Genomic DNA, 20,000 nt, shown 5'->3' with positions numbered 1-20,000 from the left:
AATGCTCAGTCTCCGGTCTGTCAGTCCATACACACAGCAGCTTTACGCCTCTTTATGTTTATTTGAAATCTGATTTTCCTTGGTGCAGAGCGTCACTAAGAGTCCAGCAATTCATACTCTAAAGGATATACTCAGTTTTAATAACCAACTTAAGAAGTTTAAAGGTAAAACGTTGGAGCTTCGACCCTGGCAGGTAGAACCATCAATGTAGAATAAAACATGGTATATTTCATGCGAGAGCTCCTATATACTGACATACTGGCTCATTGCAGTGTTTACATTCCAAACCTCTCCAGGAATAATAAAATCTCCAGCTCATTGTGGCCTGTAATGTGAGTTTATGCTGATGTGTCGCAGCGTATTCTTAGCCACATCAGCAACACATCCACAATCAGCATGAAAGCCTGAGTAATGTATGCAAACTGACTCTATGTTCTCATGCTTATGTTTATCCCAAAGACGTCACGCAATAAGCCAGATCTGTGCTGACTCGATGCTAATCACATTATGTGAAATGCGTTGTTTTTATTCATGGAAATTCCAAATGATTAAATATGTATAAATATGTCCAATATGATGACATTTGTTTTAAAAACGCTGTCTTGACAACACAAAACTGCTAATGTTTTTTCCCCCTCTTTTGTGTATATATATATATATACTAAAACATGTAATAGGATGTCAGTTAGTTATTCAAAGTACTACAATAACTACAGTATTGGCATCACATTAAATTGATTCTGCAGTCATAACGGGCAAAATATGCTGCTGTACGTTTTTAAAGTTTGTCTACCCCTAGGATCAATATTTTTTATTCGCACTGTTGCCAGCAGAGGGCAGGATACTAATCCAGGCCTTTTTAGTTGTAAAAAGTGTGAATGTGCCGAGTTGGTGGGAAATATTGAAAATAACAAATAAAATGAAGCAAGGCTTTTCAAAGTTATTTTCAAAAGCCAAATAAAAAAATCAAGAAATGTTTTCCATCTTACCTATAAATTGTTCTGGTGCCACCAGCTTAAGGTGAGACACGACTGGAAACGTTTTCATTTTGCTCTCTCCTGGAAACAACTAAATGGTCCAAGCTGCACCTACAGATGTTTCACTTTTTAATTTAATCAATAATTTACTTTAATCAATTTGAAATGTATTTGTACTTAATGTGCAATTTTGGCAATATTTCCATACATTTTTCATTTAAAAAAAAAAGAAAATTTGTGATACATTTTGTCGTAACATTCATGTAAATAAACGACTGACGCAATTTCAAAATTACACTTTTGAATGGAAGATTTGTTCCTATTCACCTGCTGTGTCCTGCCTTTAAGCCCCACTGTTGGGTAAATGTTACATGTGTGTATTTATTTTCCTGCTTTACATTATTTTCTACCCCATTTAATGTCTTTAGTGTAATGACTTTAAACTATTCTTTCTCCTCAGGCACTTCTGAGTCACTCCACGGATCAACCGGAGCGACTGCAGCTGAAAGAAGCACTGGAGGCCATGCAGGTTCGTCTTCCTCACATCTTCTGTACTTACAGCCTCCTGTATATAATAACTCTCCATCGCCCTTGGTCCAAAACACTCCAAATGCCTTCATAGGGCGACGTTTGTGTGGTTAATGTAGCGTGAGGAGACACATGTCAAAATGATTTATGTCTAAAGTCTGAAAGGCTGTCTGTCTCCTTTAGGACCTGGCTATGTACATCAACGAAGTCAAACGGGACAACGAGACGCTCAAGAAGATCAGCGAGTTCCAGAGCTCCATAGAGAACCTGGTAATGGGAAGATCTCAAGTTCAGTTCGCGAAAAAATACAGTGTGTTTGTAAATTGCACTAAAAATATCCATCTAACTTGTAAGGAAAAGTCAAACTGATTTCACTGAGGCTAATCCACCAGCAAGGTACAAGCACACACTGCTCCTGAAGGATTATCACGAGCTGCGTTTCCATCAACTTATTTTGAATGCACCTTTTGCTGTATCGCATAAGTAATGGGAGCTGGAAACACTAAATATTGCATTTAGAACCCTTAATTTGCATAAAAGTGTATACGCTTGCTTGAGGAGGTGGATTTTGTTTCAAGCGCTAAATGTTAAAGCCAATTTTGAAAGATGGAAACGCTTTTAGATGCATAAACAAATTAAACTAACTTTAAAACTCACGTGAACTAAACAACACAACACCGGAGCGGACACAGGTGATGAACGAAGACAAAATAATCCACTTGATTCATCAGGTCGGTTATTTGCCGCAAATCCTCCAGAGCACAAGGCCGCACAAGTCTTGAAGAAGCAAAACATGTGCCAACTGTAACTAATCTAATCTTCATTAGAGGAGAAACATTTAAGCGTTGTGAGACTTTAGCGTTCGTTCTTTTCAACTTCAGTGTAATATTTGGGCAAAACTAGTGGCAGCAGTCGTTTGTTTGGTGGTAAAACTTGTCTTATAGCGCTATTAAAGTTTAACAACCTGCTCAATTACTAACCAGGCCTGGTCTTGCTTAGCTTCCTAGATCTGACGGGACCAGGCTTTGACAAGCAGGAAAGGCATAAGCTAACGTTTCTTACATATATTTGACTAATTACATATTAATAGAACCAATTACATTTAGTTCATTTCTCCAAGCACCACAAATCCTTCTCAAATGAGTGGACTTGAATGCATCTGGAATATAGATAATGACTAAACAAACAACACCAGTCTGTGTGCAGAGATAATCTAAACACTGCGGCGTTCACAAATCTGAGTGCTTATAATTGTGTTCAGAAGCAAGATATTCTACTGGGATTCAATTGAAAGTCGGCGCACATGCGACCTCAAATGCTCAGAACCTGATCTGAGAACGCGGTATGCAATGCTAACTTTGCCTGTTTTGTCACTGAAAGACACTCACAGAATTAATCACGCGCTCACACTAAACCGCACCTCTGCACGGCAAACCCATAAATGTGACCGATAGCGCTGGGAAAGACTTATTATCTGCCAGAATAAAAAAGAAAGGAGTAAAAAATTGTGGGTTATTGAAGACAAAGCCCTGCCAGGCATCTCATGGTGAGTAATGGAGGAGTCATTGGACGCATGACACCTCGCTGCTCCTCCGGACGTGCACCACATGGTAAAGTCCTGGCTCTTTATTTCTCTCCCTGCGTCCTTCCTTCATTAGTTCTGGGGTCTGTCAGCTGCCAAACGTACTCATCTGTATTCTCCGCATTCCATCAGCACAAACAGCCATTAGACCACCTCTGTCACTGTAACACAGCCTATTAGAAGGCACAGGGACGACAATGGTGTCAGATATTTGGCTATGTTTAGGACGGAGTGGAAGGAGCACATGCCACGAGATGCTCTGATAATTAGATACAAGAATGAACGTGCGCGCGAAAGTATGTGCAGGATGTTGTCGTGGTAAGACGTGGAAGAGTAGAGTAGTCTGCGCTGGGATTTGTACAAAATGGTGGTTCGGACGTTGGTATAGCCGTGTCGTAGGCTTCGTCTCACTTGGAATGCCAAATAACGATGTATTATGGTACAATGGAGAAGTAGCCTGTCGTATAACGCTCTCATTGTAATCAAACTGTTGGACTTTTAGTAACTTTTAAACATGTTAAAACCAATGACATCATTAGCCTGCTCAGAGTTGTAGTCTTAATAATCTCATGCTCAAGGGAGACCGGGGTTTGTTGTCACGTTTTTTCCCAAAATAATTATGTATTCTGGTACAGTGGATGCTTGTCATATAACTTTCTCATTGTTTTCTACTGATAAAGTAAGATTTGCACGGCTTCAATTCAAAGCTTCCTTCAAAACAGGAAAGCAATCAAATAAATGACTAATAGGACGTGTGTGTCTTTTCCTTTACAAGTCAAGGCAGTTGCAGGTTCTTTTTGAGATGTGTAAACTTCTATTTTGAATTGAATTTTGATTGAGATTCTTTGAGATCCGTTGACTCTGGGCCACACCCGTAACGTTCAAAAATGTTGCTTAGCCATTTTTCAAGAATAAAAACACTGTCAATGAAAGTTGGCTACAATGAAACGCCGCTATAAAGAGATGTGGCCAGTAACAGAGAACCCTTTCTGCCGGTGTGAGGCGGTAGTTGTTGGATAATGTTGGATCAATATCACATCAGAGTTGGTGCAACAGTGAGTTGAGCACAAGAAGAAATTGGTTTGCTTCTTGGCTGTAATTTTTCTTGAAGCCAAGTAAGCTAATCGCAACAAAGTTTAGGCAAGCAGCCAAATTGAACTAGGAAAATAGAACTAGGTCATTCCTTTAGGTCAGTTGATAGCCTTTTTAATGATTCAAAGTATTTATTTCTGTGTTCGTCCTAAGCAGCAAGTGAAACTGGAGGAGTATGGCCGACCAAAGATCGACGGAGAGCTCAAAGTGTGTTCCATCGTCAACCGGACCAAGCAGGACCGGTCAGTTGCACCATTTGCACTTTATGCGATTAAAGTCATATTCTAGCAGTCATGTTTAGTACAAGATTTGATTGTTTTTGTCTTCCTAGGTATATTTTCCTGTTTGATAAAGTGGTCATCGTGTGCAAACGCAAAGGCTACAGCTACGAGCTCAAAGAAATCATCGAGCTGCAGTCTTACAAAATGTCCGACGATCCTATGAACAATCGAGACATGAAGAAGGTAGGGAAAAACAAGGTTCATTCTTCTATAATACGTGCGCCGACCGGAATACTTTGTAAAACTGTGAGTATGTGGTGTATTGTTGGTCTCGTAAAAAAGGCCAAACCGATTTGGACCTTTATTCTTTAAATTGCTCTAATGAATTGCTTTGTTCTGAGTTACAAGTCGTATTACATTCCTAAATTACAGTTTGCTTTCATGTATAACTTGATAAAAGGAGAGTTACATTCTATAGTCAATGCAATATTATTGTACTGTACTTGTATTGTACATCTTATTTTGAACGTAAATGGAGCTCAACAGTCCCACATGCCTTGATTTCCCATTCATTTACCCCCAAGGATTTCAAGTGTTTAAGGGCACAAGGGCAACTAATATCCATGACACAATTGTTTTCACAGTTCAGGATATATATATATATATATATTTAAAAAAAAAGCATATTTATCTGTTTTTGTTTGGTGTTTTTTTCCGTCTTTTTTAATTCCAAAACACGAGAGGAGATGGGACTGTTGAGCTCCATTCTCTATATTTTATTTTATTTATTTTTTTATATTTTACTTTATATATAGTTTTAGTTATTAGAAGTAAATATGGTTTCAATTATTCATCACCTATGAACTGAAGGATACCTGGTTCGATTCCTGCTCAAGCAGAAGTCTGTCATCGTGTCTAAGCAACACACTTCAAGACAGTTCAGTTTTCCCATTGACTTTTCAGGGGGGAAATATATATAGAGAGATAAATAAATAATAATATTCAAAGTGTCAAATCTCTTCTTCATAAAGGGTCATTAATTATTAAAACATGTTGCCAAATGTTGAGTTATTAATAATGTGTTTTTGGACTGAAACCAACTATGTTATGGACTTTAGTTACCACATTGTCTCTGTCATGCCCTAAAACACTTTACATTTGAACAATATATGTGACATTTTGACAGTTGAGCTCCATGTGGCTCAGGGAGGGCACCAGACTGAAAACAAATGAAAAATACAAACAATAAAATACAATTCCTTTCCCCACAAAAAAACAGCAAATCTATAATTGTGATACGAGGCTAACAATATGCTTCTGTGCTTAACAAACATGTTACAAAATATAAAAGTGAATTGTGGTCGTCCATGTAACTGTACTGAAGGCCTTTGGGGCTGAGACTCTGTGTTTTAAAACTGCATGTCTCTGGCCACGTTGCATGTGTAACCGGCTGTCTTCTGGTGTCTTCCTTTTTGCATGCCAAACCAGTCGAGTGGAAAAATGGTAAGCTCCAGTCAACTCCTTATTTTGACCATCTTCTCATAGTGACGTGTTGGGTTTTGGCTGAGTTGTCGGCTTCTTCTTTGTGTGCGTGTGAATGCTGTTACGGTTTACGAATGAGGTCTTTGGTGTCGCTGTTGGTATTGTAATTGCATGTGATCTATGTGTTGGTGTCTAAAAGTGAACGTTTACATTTTTGGTGAGATGATTCAGCAAAGAAACCCCAAGATGAGTGGTTAGATCAAAAGGCACAAAACACACCTCTATTAGACGTCCTCATGGTGGAAAAAAAAAAGTATTTGTTTAAAAAGAAATTCAGACTAAACTAAGTTTTCATGTGTTTAATGTCTAATTTAGAAAAAAAATAATACGCTTTCACAAAATGCTGCTGCTTGAGTTCTAATCAAAATTAAAATATCTGAACACATAAGACTACATTTTAAACTTTAGTCTTTAAACTCCTGCTTCTTGTCAAATGGTCAAAGTCCTGAGTATCTAGACATGGTTACAAATTATAAACTGAAAAAGTAACTCTGATCTTGATGATCTTGAAACTTGGATCCCTGTGGCGTACAGTGAATTTTATAGATGGGCAAAAGCAGGCTTGGGGTATTCATCAATATTTAGTGGATAACGTTTGCACACTAAAGTGAAAAAACATGCAACCTGTAAAAACTGCTCAATGTAGTAAATAAGCTAACTTCACAGATCACTTCATTACATAAATTAATGCTCTATGTTATCAAAATACTGTCTGTCTTTCTAACTAATGTCTAACCGTTGGAAACGTGAACAGGGCCTTAGCTAGAAACAAAGAGTTGGCTCTAAGCTGCTGTCTGGTTCTAAAATCTCACATTAGAGAGCGGAACGTAGACAGGTCTATGAACACGGCCACAAAATGAATAGGGGCGGGAGAAGAAGAACCGAGCTTCCTGCAGTACTGCTCAGCGGCCTGTAGAGGTCACTAAAAGGCACCGTCACTATAGCCAAGCTTCATCAGCAGAAGTGAGGGGAAAACAGACTTAAGCCTTAGTTATTTTATTACTTGGTTTACGGATCCGCCCCACTTAGATGATTGATTTATACAATATAAATAAAATAATTTATTATCATTTTTTTTTTCATAAAGTACCGCCGACAAAGCAAAATAGCATTAAATTAAATGTAAAAAGCGGTATTAAGTCAAAAGACAAGAGCGCGTGAAGCAATTTCTCGCCAAACTCCCGCGGAAGTCTGACGAGGCTGCTCCGAGCTGCTCTGTCCCTGCGCGCCGTCCCGGGGAGAGTGCGCGCCCGTCTCTCTGTCTGCTGCGCGGCTTTATATCGCAAATACACATTTTAAACCCGTTTACCACATTTTCTTCAGCGCATTTTGCCGTGACTGGGTGGGTGGGGGAGGGTGCACACTTAAGCGTCAGTTATGTCTGTCTAAAACACGCTAAATCTACTGTTGCACGCTCCTGCGCGCCGCGCAGTATTAAATATGTGGTATAGATCAAATATGCAAGTAACAACCAACATTTTAAATTCTCCTATACATTTGTGCACAAAGTTAACACAACAAAGTATTATTGGTTTGTTTTTTTTTTGTTCAGTGTTGGTTACAAAGTAAGTAATAACTATAATCAGAATCTAATGCTTTACAATTTCAAATTAGTTGTATTACCAGTCCAAGTAACTTGTATTTATGTTTTCACAGCCTAAAATGTGTGCAATCCATAAAAGTTTTGCAAAAAACTTCTGTCCATGGAAGACAATTTTAGTTGTGAAGTGTAAATACATTAGATTTACAAATTAATCTGACCAGCAGTGTTTTTTTATGACTACAATTTTAGTCAATGTTACTTATAGTGGAGAGTAAGCCTTTATAAAATATGGAGTACCGGTATTTGTCCTAAATATACATAAACTATGGTGTGTTTTCTAACAATTTATTCTTGTCCAGTGGTCGTATGGATTCTACCTGATCCACCTCCAGGGCAAACAGGGCTTTCAGTTCTTCTGCAAAACCGAGGACACAAAGAGGAAGTGGATGGAGCAGTTTGAGATGGCCATGTGAGTAAATGTACCTTTTATAAATGGAATACGGCGTTGTAGCTCAGAGCGGTCATCATCTCATGTTTCTATTACTTCTGGGTCAACGAAGAAATAAAGTCACATATATATAGTGTATCTGGGTTAACTATCAGCAGTGCTCTGTTGTGTCCAGTCTTAAGGGAAAAAACTGTCCTGGCCACAAACGCTGTACATGAAAACATGGAAAAACATTTGGATGTTGTGCAAAAATGCCTCTGCTGGCTATTTGTGGCACTGCAATAACAATACGTGTGTAACCTTTATTAATACAGAGAACAAGCTCTTACTTATAAAAGCGCCCTGTTAACACATAAAAACATATACACAAACATTATACAAACAAACAGGATATACAGATAGAATGTCAATACAATTATCGATCAAATACATTTGTAGAGACACACAATATGGAATAAAATGCACTGACACTGACGATAGTCTTTTAAAGTCTTTGAATGAATTAAAAAACAATGATTTAATTATAAAACTCATTAGGTTTCATTTCATAGGTCGGGACCCGGGAGTAAAGTTCCTGAACACCTTTTTCCCTAGCTCCGTATTGACTGAGATACTAAAATTAAAACGTCCTGAGATCGAATACCTGATCTGATGTTCATTAAACTAGATGAATAATCAAGCTAAATCCCAGTGAGCGCTTTATAAATAAACAAAAAGCAGCGCTGTTCTCTTCTTGCATCCAATGAGTGCAATTCTACTTTAGAATATAATTGACTTTGGTGAGTTCTGTCTCCTTCTCCTGTAATAAACCTTAAAGCTGAATGACAAACTGAGTTCTACAGCAACAGTGTTAAAACCTCTGAACTCAGAGGTTTTAACACTGTTGCTGTAGAATGCATATATATAATATCACCATAATCTAGAACTAAGAGAAATGTAGACTGGATTAACAGTTTTCTACAATTAAGAGGAATGCCAATCTGGTTTTAAGATGATTTGTCAGATCTTGTATGCGTTTGTTGAGAGAGTTTATCATCAAGCCAGATGCCCAAGTAATTGTAGTAGGTTACTTGTCGCTACTATGTTTTAGTTTATGTCCAATTTATTTTATATGTATTGTAAATTGAAGTGGTCCAAGGACGGACCCTTGAGGAACACCTTTGTTAAGATAAGAAAGATCAGATTGAAAGCCATCAGCCGAAACTATATATTTAACTATGTCACTATTGAACCTTAGAATTGTAAAAGTTAAATAATGCAACATTTTGGTAAATGACACATTATGTTTTCTGTTTGTTGTTCAGAAATGTTGTTCTGTATGTTCAGGAAAAGAATATTGAAACATTCTTTTTACACAAAATAACCGACCGTTCAGTATTTGTTTTGTCACATCTTGTAGTACTAAAATAGATAGATATCAGACTCAGAAAAGTTGAATATTAAGCACCTTTAAAAGATTGTTCCACATAAAAAACCATGATCCAATGCGTGTCAACCCAAGCGGACAAGAACAGAAGAGCAGTAGTGTCACAGGGAGAGATTAAACGCTGCCTCCAACTGCAGCTATTCCATTATGGTTTCACGTTACAAATCACAGTCGTTAATATTTTATTTGCCATTAGATTTCTCTCATTATAATTTGATTGCGTTCTCCAGGTCGAATATCAAGCCGGAGAGATCCACGGCAAACCAGCACAACTTTCAGATGCACACGTTCGACAAGAACACCAACTGTCGAGCCTGCAAGATGCTGCTCAGGTACCAAACGCGCCGGCTGATGGACTGCACCGGGGAATTAAAACTGAAATTGCATTTACGATGGTGTTATTGGATTAAATGTAACATGGGGTAGATGTTCTGATTGGCAATTACACACCACACACTGTCCAAGGGAGTGAAATCCATCTAATGTTAACTTGACATGCGATTGATTGTGTTATGTTTTTGAAGCACATTTGTGATTATTATTATTTATTTTTTTGTTTTTTACTCGTTTGACTGAAAATATAATTGGTCGAGAAGTGGACACAATTTAAAAACCATTACACCAACATATTATTTATAATTTGCTAAAATTATAAGCAATATGTGCCTATAACTGAGACTGTTTTGAGAGAAAATGAAATACAAACACTTTGAACATGATCATGGTTTGTAGTTTGGCTCCACAAACGTGTCATATTATCCACATGGCTTATTATTATTATTATTATTATTATTAAGTATTTTCAACCATTGGGCTTAAATAATTACGCCACTTTTTGAAACAATTGTGAGGAAATTATTTTACCTTTGTTTGTTTAAGACGACAAATCTATTATTGTTTAGTCCTGCTTTAGGTTTATCGATATTTAGAAATACCTTTTAGACCGGGTTTAATCTAATTTTACACCTGGTTTAGCCTCTTGTTAGACCTAGTTTAATCTCATTTTAGACCTGGTTTAATCAAATTTTAGACCTGGTTCAGTCTCATTTTAGACCTGGTTTAGTCTCATTTTGGACCTGGTTTAGTCTTATTTTAGACTTAGTTCAGTTTAGTTTTAGACCTGGTTCAGTCTCATTTTAGACTTGGTTTAGTCTCATTTTGGACCTGGTTTAGTCTTATTTTAGACTTAGTTCAGTTTAGTTTTAGACCTGGTTCAGTCTCATTTTAGACCTGGTTTAGCCTCATTTTAGCCATGGTTCAGTCTCATTTTAGACCTGGTTTGGTCTCATTTTAGCCCTGGTTTAGCTTCATTTCAGACCTGGTTTAGTCTCATTTTAGCCTTGGTTTAGTCACATTTTGGACCTGGTTCAGTCTAATTTTAGACCTCGTTCAGTCTCATTTTAGACCTGGTTTAGCCTCATTTTAGCCTTGGTTTAGTCTCATTTTAGACCTGGTTCTGTCTCATTTTAGACCTGGTTTAGCTTCATTTCAGACCTGGTTTAGTCTCATTTTTAGACCTGGTTCAGTCTCATTTTAGACCTGGTTTAGCTTCATTTCAGACCTGGTTTAGTCTCATTTTTAGACCTGGTTCAGACTAATTTTAGACCTGGTTTAGCTTCATTTCAGACCTGGTTTTGTCTCATTTTTAGACTTGGTTCAGACTCATTTTAGATTTGGCTCGACCTCCTTTAATCTCATTCTAAACCATGTTATCTCTAAATTAACCCTGACATACTGTAGACCTGGTTTAGATGTTGTGCTACTCAGAAATCCACATATACATTATTAGTATATCACTAACTTTGTCACAGTTTAGTTCCCGTCGGCACATTTCTACACTGCTCTGACCTAAATTCTCCCGTCCCAAGAACCAGGGCTCTTCTCTCCAGTTAGATCCTAATTACAGCGCGGCCCCAGCGGATCCTGCAGATTTATGCCACTTACGATTGAACATGGCTGGAGCCCGCGTGTTCACTGCACCAACAAATGCCTCCCTGCGCTTTACTGCCTTTACAGATTTTATGTTTTTAGTAATCACAATATTGAAATGAATTTGTGTGTCAGAGAGTTATTGTGTTCACGAGCAGTTACAATATCCAGGGTATTTTCACTTCGTTGGGTATTGCTTTGCCTGGAATGTTCCGCAGTCTGACATTTAACATAGCTTCAGCAACATACATCTAAAAAAACACATACTATTTTTAATGAGCAGGGTCGCCTCCCCACAGATCTGATCCGTAACTTGGCCCGGTGGCGTAATCGTTTTGCCTCCATATATATATATATATATATATATATATATATATATATATATATATATATATATATATATATATATATATATATATTTATAATGCATGGAACAGTCGATAACACTTCACAATAACTACACTTTAATGAACAAATACTTAATTTATTGGGAACTAATTGTTAATTGTTCATTCTTAATAACGATTAAATGAAAGATTTGGTGTTAGGATATTAATTAAGTACATTTGTTTCTCATAGTTTATGTATTAAGTCGTTGTATATGCTTTATCAAGGTAATTAAAAGTGTAGTTAAGACGAGCCCCACAAGAAATAGTTCTTTAGATCAACTTTAAGATAAAATAAACTTACAAATGTCCTGGTTTATATAAATGGCTACAAAGAAAAACAAACTCTTTCTTTTAGGCTAGCAGAGTTCAAACGGTAGCACAGTTTATATCCAAAGGTAATTCTGTCATTGTGTCGTTGCCTTTAAGTGTGTATGTCGGAGACTGCAATCGCGCTGCCACATTCTTTTCACTTATATACTATAACCTTTACAACTCCCCATAGTCCCTGTACTCTGTAACGTGCTGTAAAGTAAAGTGCGCGTGTGTATTTTGTTGCAGGGGTATTTTCTACCAGGGCTACTACTGCTCTCGCTGCGGGACAGGGGCGCACAAGGAGTGTCTGGAGGTCATCACCATCTGTAAAATCAGTAAGTCCGACGCAGGACACAGATCAGGCAAGACATGTTAGCATAGCAGCGTAGGATTGTAGCCGTGGTAACAGTGTAGAGCCTTATTGTTCAAATGTAATTCACTTAAAAGTAAATACATAAATAGGCAGGTTTACTTGTAGAGCACAGTTTCTACACAACATAATTAAAAGGGCTTTAAAATATGCTTTAAAATGAACATACAAATGGATAAAAACATAAATATTCTTTATAAAATGTACTTTAAAAGAGAAGAGTACAGATAAAATCCTTCCAGTCATGTGCACAACTAAACAGGACTAGTTTGAGTCTAGAGTTGTGCAAATAAAACAAATAAATGCACAAAATAAATAACATAAAATAACATACAATTATTTTACACATTTTAATGACTTAATGTTTTGTCTTTTTCTTGCAGATCCTCTTGACTTGGTGAGTCAAAATATCAATCAACTTTATTGCATATTTAGTTATTTATTTGGTGAATGGATTTTCGTGAGTCTGATCATCTTAAATTGATGTTTTTTTATGTTCTCTTCCAGGAGCCTGGGATGGCATCAGGTAAGAGCACGTCTCTCTTTATAAAACCATGGTTTAGTCCGGTTTGAGACCTGGTTCAGTCCTGGTTTCATCCTAGTTTAGTCCTGGAGAAGAGTTGGTTTAGTCTTTCTTTAGCTCTGAAAAGTGTGGATTTAGTTCTGGTTTAGTCCTCTTTTATACCTGGATTAGAACTTGTTCAACTCTTCTTTGGTTCTGCAGCAAATTCTAATTTAATCCTGGTTTAGAGCAGATTTGCATTCTCAAACTGTTGCCAGCTACACACTGAGACATCGTGGTCATTTACTGCCATCTAGTGGATTATTTCTGTAAATGAACTTTACCACTTCTATAATAGACTGTAATGTGCCTCCTCTTTATGAAAACATATTCAAACTAAGGGAGTATTGTTTCATGAGGTACTATTATTTTATGAGATACTATTGTTTTATGAGATACATGTGGTCTCCATGAAGATGTATGTTCCACAGTGTGGCATTAAATCTATATATCTAGCATTTATTCAATTATGATGGTTTATTGCTCAAAATAATTGACAAATAATGAATTCTTCCTGTAAAAAAGGTCACCTCTCCACAGATCTGACATGCCATTTGGCCCGGTGACACTTAGCTGCTTGTGTCCATGGAGATAGATATGTTTAATGCCCTACTGTGGATCATTCAGCAGGAGGCCAGCCCCTGAGCTCCAGCAGGAGGCCGGTCCATGTTTAGTCCTGACTCTGGCACCAGCAGGAGGCTGGTCCATGTTTAGTCCTGACTCTGGCACCAGCAGGAGGCTGGTCCATGTTTAGTCCTGACTCTGGCATCAGCAGGAGGCCGGTCCATGTTTAGTCCTGACTCTGGCACCAGCAGGAGGCCGGTCCATATTTAGTCCTGACTCTGGCACCAGCAGGAGGCCGGTCCATGTTTAGTCCTGACTCTGGCACCAGCAGGAGGCCGGTCCATGTTTAGTCCTGACTCTGGCACCAGCAGGAGGCCGGCCCATGTTTATTTATCAAAAAACATTTTGATTGAATAACGCTTCTGTCTTTGTTATATAAAGGTCTTTTCATATGTGTTTTAGAGTCTTTATAGACCTGATAACATATGATTATCCAAATATGACTTTGACTGCTTTATAAAGTCGGCTAGCCACATTTATTATCGGATTCATTATTTACAGCCCTAACAGACACAGTCGTCATTCGTTGTTACGGTTTTGCTTCATTTAATTTGAACCACTTCTTTTGTAAATCCACAGGTCCAAAGATGGTGGCAGTGAGGAACTACCACGGCGCTCCGGCTCCTCCAGGCAAAGTCCACCTGAGCTTCCAGACGGGGGACTACATCGAGCTGCTGAAGGGAGACCCCGACACGGCCTGGTGGGAGGTAACAGCGTCCTCCACTGGATCAACACTGCACTGTTTTAGATACTTTCAATGCTGTTTCACAATAATAACAATAATCGTAATATTGCTGCAATCAAGGAGGTTAAAGTACTTACTGGTTGTTAAGGTTGTAGTTTCAGGTGTTGGGATGTCACAGTAAAACCCAAAAATAATGTTTCTGACCATTTTAGATGCTAAATTAGGTTATTTCACTCCAAAAATTAAACCATGATGTAACGAGCGGTTTGTTTTTATAATTATTTGACATTTGAAGTTGTTTGAGTTCTTAAAGATAACGTTAATGAAATAGAATTTTACTATTGTTTGGTCATGATGTCAATTTGGAAAAATCACAATAACCTAATCTCACTTTCTTCTCACTATAAATGCAAATTAAAATGAAAAACACCAGCAGCAGCAAAAAAAAGTGTTATGCTTTTTGATGAATCCTGTTACAAATTTCCCAAGTATTGATGCAGGAAAAACTACCACAAGTATGACAAAGTTGAAAACTATTCCTGAATAGATTTAGAATGGTCTTGATAACATCACATTATTTTTGAGTTGAATATTACATTATATTGTCTAAGAAAGGAAAGAAAGTGCTTTATATTATCATTGTGGTATCATAATCTGTATTGAGTATCAAGCCTGTTCAAAATGGTCAAAATTAAGTTTGAAAATATAGCGTTTTGACATTACACTCAATGATTTGAGACTTAAAACTGCATTTTCAATTTCTCTTACTTTTTTAGATGAATGCATATTTTATAAGCAATTGTTTTACCTTATTGAATACATTATTTGCTGAATATTTGCCTTCTGCTGTTTAACTGGTCTGTGGTTGTCTGCAGTTACTGGCTCCGTCCACATGAAACAAAAACTGGCACAAAGTTCAACGTCTTCTCAGTCAGCGTCAACATGAAAATTAAATTGTTCAAAGGACTTTACGTCACAAGATAAATATAATAATATGATAAGTTTGTGGAGCATATGCCAAATAAATAATGATCAGAGTCAACATTGTGGAACACGCATTTTTAATAAAGTGTTTGAGACACTTTCGGACAGGAAATCATATTACAGAAATTGTATTACATAAATCTGATCCAACTTATTTATTTTGTGTATCTTTCTGTATGTTGGTGCATCCCTGATGTGTTTAATTTATTCATTTTATTTATTTCAATTTTAGGAGAGCTGTCGAATAAAATTAAATAAAAAATATATAGATGACTCATTCTACATCAATATAATCATTAAAATCTAGCTAAATAAATCAATAAAATAATTGTTAACAACCATAATTTAACACCGCATTTTACAGCCCAAAAGGTAAATAGACAAAAAACACATAATATATGTTTTTTGTCTATTTACCTTTTGGTAATAAAAATTAAGTAAAAAGAAATTAAATAGCTCAACAACTTTAATATCATATAAATGTTCTCATTCTTGGTATATTACATTCACAAATCAGAATGGTCAAGAAATGAGCTAAATTTCAGAGTTCTGAGTTCACATTAGACATTATCTCAATGCACTACCAGGAAGGAAAAATTGACAATAAATACAAATTCTGGTTAAATGACATATGACGACAAAAGTACCCGCTAGTTGCACCTGTGAAATGACTGTTACTTTCCCCCCACGTGTATTTGGCCTTAGAACACGCTCAAAGTGAGTTGCGTTGTCGTGTTGGTGAATAATAGTCCACCTCCCTGTCCCGGGTCGCTCTGACACAGCTCTGAATCACGGAGCTAAAAGCAGATCTTTGTATCCCGACATGTCATAATAACCCGGCCGGTGAAACGGGTGAAAGGCCCACATTACATCAAATGGACTTGTGACGTTTATGTACACTGTTATTATGCTTTTTCAACCTTCCTCAGCGTCTAACCGTGTTTCAGTGCTGTTTCCCGGTCAAAAATCATGCCTTGAAACCTGCATATTTAGTCTGGCTCTTTGCCTGAGTTGAAAATGCATTCATCCACCTTGTGATGTCATTAGGTGGTAGTCCAGGCAGCGCTTCTTTTACAGGTTTGTCGAGTTCAAACCCCTTCACCAGACCAGAGATGCAATTCAAATGGCTTCACTTCAATTCAGTAATATTCAATTCAATATTAAAATCAAGAAAACTGTACTAAGAATGCTAATAATAATAAAAAATGTGTTACATGATTAAACATTTTGTTATAAATGCCAAATTTTACGTTGCTTTATGCAGATTCTCACACATTTTCAGAGTTATTTATTATTTTGAATTTTGAAATAAGCTCGGACAGGCGTTTTAGCTTGAAATAAATTCACTTTGAATTAACCTTAATACAACATATTACCCTAGCCACTTAATCTGCTTGATTAGATATTTGTCTGTTATGAATGTTTTGTTGTTATAAAGTGGTACCACTGCATATTAGGAGGGAAAAAACTTTAGATCAGACTCAGAAATGGCTTGAATGTGCTTTGGCAGGTTTTGGCGCTGACATTTAACAAAGCATAAATACAACATAGTTTTCTTTGTTGAGCAGTAATGTTATTAATTCAAATGGAGGGGAGACTTTTGTACCACAAATATTGACCTTTATCATAATGTTTTTGAATTGGCTTTCCATATTAAACTCAGTGCTCAAATGCCTTTCTTTTTCTTTTTTACTCTTTTATTTTTCATTAGAACATAGAACAAGGGAAACTAAACAACAACAACAGAAGAGGGAATAAAACAGAAACACAAGCAAAACAAACAAAACAGGGGGGGAAAAAAAGTTAAAGGAGTAAAAGTTGAAAACACACACACACACACACACACATTTTCACAACATTTTATCCATTGTCTTTTAAATGTGTCTATTTTTAAGTTGAGTCCTGAGGTTATTTTTCCATTTTGCGTATTGTCTGTTATGATATTTGTCCAGTCTTTTCAACTGACAAAAATCCAATTTTTGTCAGTTTCACAACGACACCACTTTCCGAAACTACCGTAACTTTCACGTTTTTGTTGTTGATTTTTACGGACAGAGAAGACATTGAACTTGGTGCTATCTTTAGTTTGGCGCCGATAAACCCGGTAATTACGGAGATATTTACTGACCATAAAGCAGATCGACAAATCTGACAGTTAAGTTAAACTCTGGGCCCTTTAGTGTTGTGATGTCACCTTAACACAACTTACTGTATCTTCACATTCATCTAATCCTACTATGTTTTTTCATCCCCTGAAACTCCTCCTGATGTGATGTACCGCTCTAATTATCCCGCCGCATTTATTGACACTATATTTTACAGGGGAGGCTAATGCAGACGCAGAAGAGTGGATTCTTCCCCAGCTCCTGTGTAAAGCCCTGTCTGGACCCTAAGGTACGTCAGCCTGCATATTCAGCACGCTTCACTACTACTATAGGACACAATGTGCACGCTGTATATCATGCGACACTTGTACACTAGAGGGCGTGACATTATTCCCCTTACTTCCCAAGCATGCTTACTTACTCGCTTCTCTACTGTCATTAACCTGTAGTATTTGTGCCAGCCGTTCCAGCCCCTCAGTCGGCCGTCGTCGAGGGAAGGAGACTACTATGGCTATCCGTGGTGAGTCCCTTCAAATGCTATGGTGTATGAGCATTTAGCGCCGTAATAGCATTGTAATAAGATGGAAATATAGTAATAAGGCAAGATAAATGCATTTAAGTGCCTTGTTTCCAAATAATTATCAAAAACATACTAACCATGATTCCATTTACAGATGTCATACTTTGTTATATTATTATATATTATATTCCTGTCTTAATACCATGGTATTCTGCTTCATTGTAAAGTATCAAAGGTGCATTCACACTTGTACTTGTTTTGTCCTGTTTGAACACAGTTTAAAGCTGATGTACACATGCTTTGGTCCGTTCTAGTCCTGGTTTAGCCCTGGTCTTGCACACGTTTAGTCACAATTTTGAGATGGTGTTTGGGCATCTGTGAACATTACATTATTTAATTGTGATAATTTATCACACATTATTTGATAGATTTTTTTATTCATTTATTTTTATTTTTATTATTGTGTTTTTTATAATTATCGTGTCCGGTTGCATTTACACACTTGCGTTCACACTGTCTCATTAGTCACGTCTGATTGAAGTGAACCCGGGTCCACTTCCTGCTAATTGCACTTCGTGTGTGGAGATGTGAACGCGCTTATTATGTTTGCATCAAACAAGTGCCCTTGAACACACAGAGCCCACACTTTAAGACTTATGTGGGAAATATAATAAAAAACAAATATACGCGAGCGCTTAACAACAGCACGTGAGGGAAATTAGACTGGAGACGAATGGACAATGAAATGCAGTTATATGGTGCTAATCAAAGTTACCTGCTGATTTGAATTGAATCCATTGTTTATATTCAGTCAAAGCTGCTGCTCCAAACTTCAGATGGAATTCATTTTATGAAAAGTAGCTGTAATTTCTTATCATTTCTATCAAACACTCTTACACACTGCTCCCTACAGCAGTGGTTCTCAACCTGAGGGTCGTGAAAGGATTATCTATGATAGATGAATGTGATGTGCAGTGATGAATCTAGATTATGATTTGTTGGCCAACCAAAGTAAATTATCTAAGTTTATATCCTCAAAATCAAATCACACATTAGACAAGATTATCACTTTGAGGGTCGCCTACTTTTTATGTTTGGGCGTGGCAAATGCCAACGCTTGTTATTTTGTGGGTCATGAAAGACAGTTTGAGAACCGCCGCCCTACAGGACGCACGTGGGACTGCGCCCTCAGTCAGTTCAATTACTTTGAGAAAAGTGAAACGTGGACCAAGCCGATGACGTCATCAGCTCCAGTGCACCGAGTCCTCTGGACCAATAGGAGTGAACACGGCCTTAGTCCTTACTGGAGTAGAACTTCTAATTGAACTAAAAGGTGCACTGTGTAACTTTTGCTTGTCTCATGAAGACATTGTTGCTTTGCCGAGAATGTTCCACAGTATTTCAATAAACTTGTATTTATTCAATTACAAGTGTTTTTGATGCTCAAAATACCTTGAAAAATATGCATTCCCTCCACAGATCTGACCTGTGACTTGGCCTGGTAGTCCCTTAATAAGTTAAATGCTATACTGTGGGACATTCTTGACAGTCAGACACTCCACCAGAAAAGTTACGCACTGCACCTTTAAAACTGTTGATGGGAAGAATGGACAAAGATACAGAATGAACATTAGAAATTGTGAAAAAAGAAAATACTCAAATGTTACCTACTGTAATAGAAGCTAAAAGGATGTTAAAAATGACTTTCAGAGCCAGTCTGAAAGATGCAGAAGGTTATAAAATTGCTGTAACCTGTGTATTGAATGCACTCCATGTTATTAATTGCACAACACGCCTTCTCTTCCGTGCCACTGCAACTGCACTCACTTTACATTGTTCTCTAATTAGCTCCAATTTGTCCACATTGTGTTGGAGCTCATTTCGACCCTTCGTGCCAAGATGTATTAGCGCACGAGCGTTTGAAAGCCCGGAGCCTCATTAGCGCGTTATTGTTAGGTAAAAGGACTTTATCTGAAGGTGCTTTTTGTGGATCCTTGTTTTGTGTGCTGTAGGTTCGCCGGGAACATGGAGAGGCAGCAAGCCGACAACTTCCTCAAGTCGCACTGCAGCGGCACTTACCTGATCCGCGAGAGGACGGCGGAGGCGGAGAGATACGCTATTAGCATCAAGTAAGGGAAAACACAAACGCAATGGAAGAAAG

The 20,000-nt window shown here is 37.5% G+C and overlaps 1 protein-coding gene across 2 annotated transcripts in view; it reads left to right on the top strand.

The window, feature by feature from the left end:
- vav2 (vav 2 guanine nucleotide exchange factor) overlaps positions 1-20,000 on the top strand; it is a 357,645-nt gene that overhangs the window by 324,075 nt on the left and 13,570 nt on the right. The window contains exons 12-25 of one of the 2 annotated variants that reach the window (XM_072453572.1): positions 1,438-1,506; positions 1,689-1,775; positions 4,336-4,421; positions 4,511-4,643; positions 5,889-5,903; positions 7,845-7,954; positions 9,590-9,691; positions 12,236-12,324; positions 12,743-12,756; positions 12,867-12,885; positions 14,125-14,252; positions 17,537-17,608; positions 17,781-17,839; positions 19,852-19,968. In XM_072453572.1, the coding sequence (XP_072309673.1) occupies positions 1,438-1,506; positions 1,689-1,775; positions 4,336-4,421; positions 4,511-4,643; positions 5,889-5,903; positions 7,845-7,954; positions 9,590-9,691; positions 12,236-12,324; positions 12,743-12,756; positions 12,867-12,885; positions 14,125-14,252; positions 17,537-17,608; positions 17,781-17,839; positions 19,852-19,968 (1,100 nt within the window). Of the gene's footprint in view, positions 1-1,437; positions 1,507-1,688; positions 1,776-4,335; positions 4,422-4,510; positions 4,644-5,888; positions 5,904-7,844; positions 7,955-9,589; positions 9,692-12,235; positions 12,325-12,742; positions 12,757-12,866; positions 12,886-14,124; positions 14,253-17,536; positions 17,609-17,768; positions 17,840-19,851; positions 19,969-20,000 lie in introns of both variants that reach the window. The other variant, XM_072453573.1, reaches the window with a different exon arrangement.

The sequence above is a fragment of the Eucyclogobius newberryi genome, unplaced genomic scaffold, assembly GCF_026437365.1.
Source record: "Eucyclogobius newberryi isolate DKJ021-1_F unplaced genomic scaffold, fEucNew1.0.hap1 SCAF_2, whole genome shotgun sequence".
Classification (NCBI taxonomy): domain Eukaryota; kingdom Metazoa; phylum Chordata; class Actinopteri; order Gobiiformes; family Gobiidae; genus Eucyclogobius; species Eucyclogobius newberryi.
This window is presented reverse-complemented; position numbering and strand designations above follow the sequence as displayed.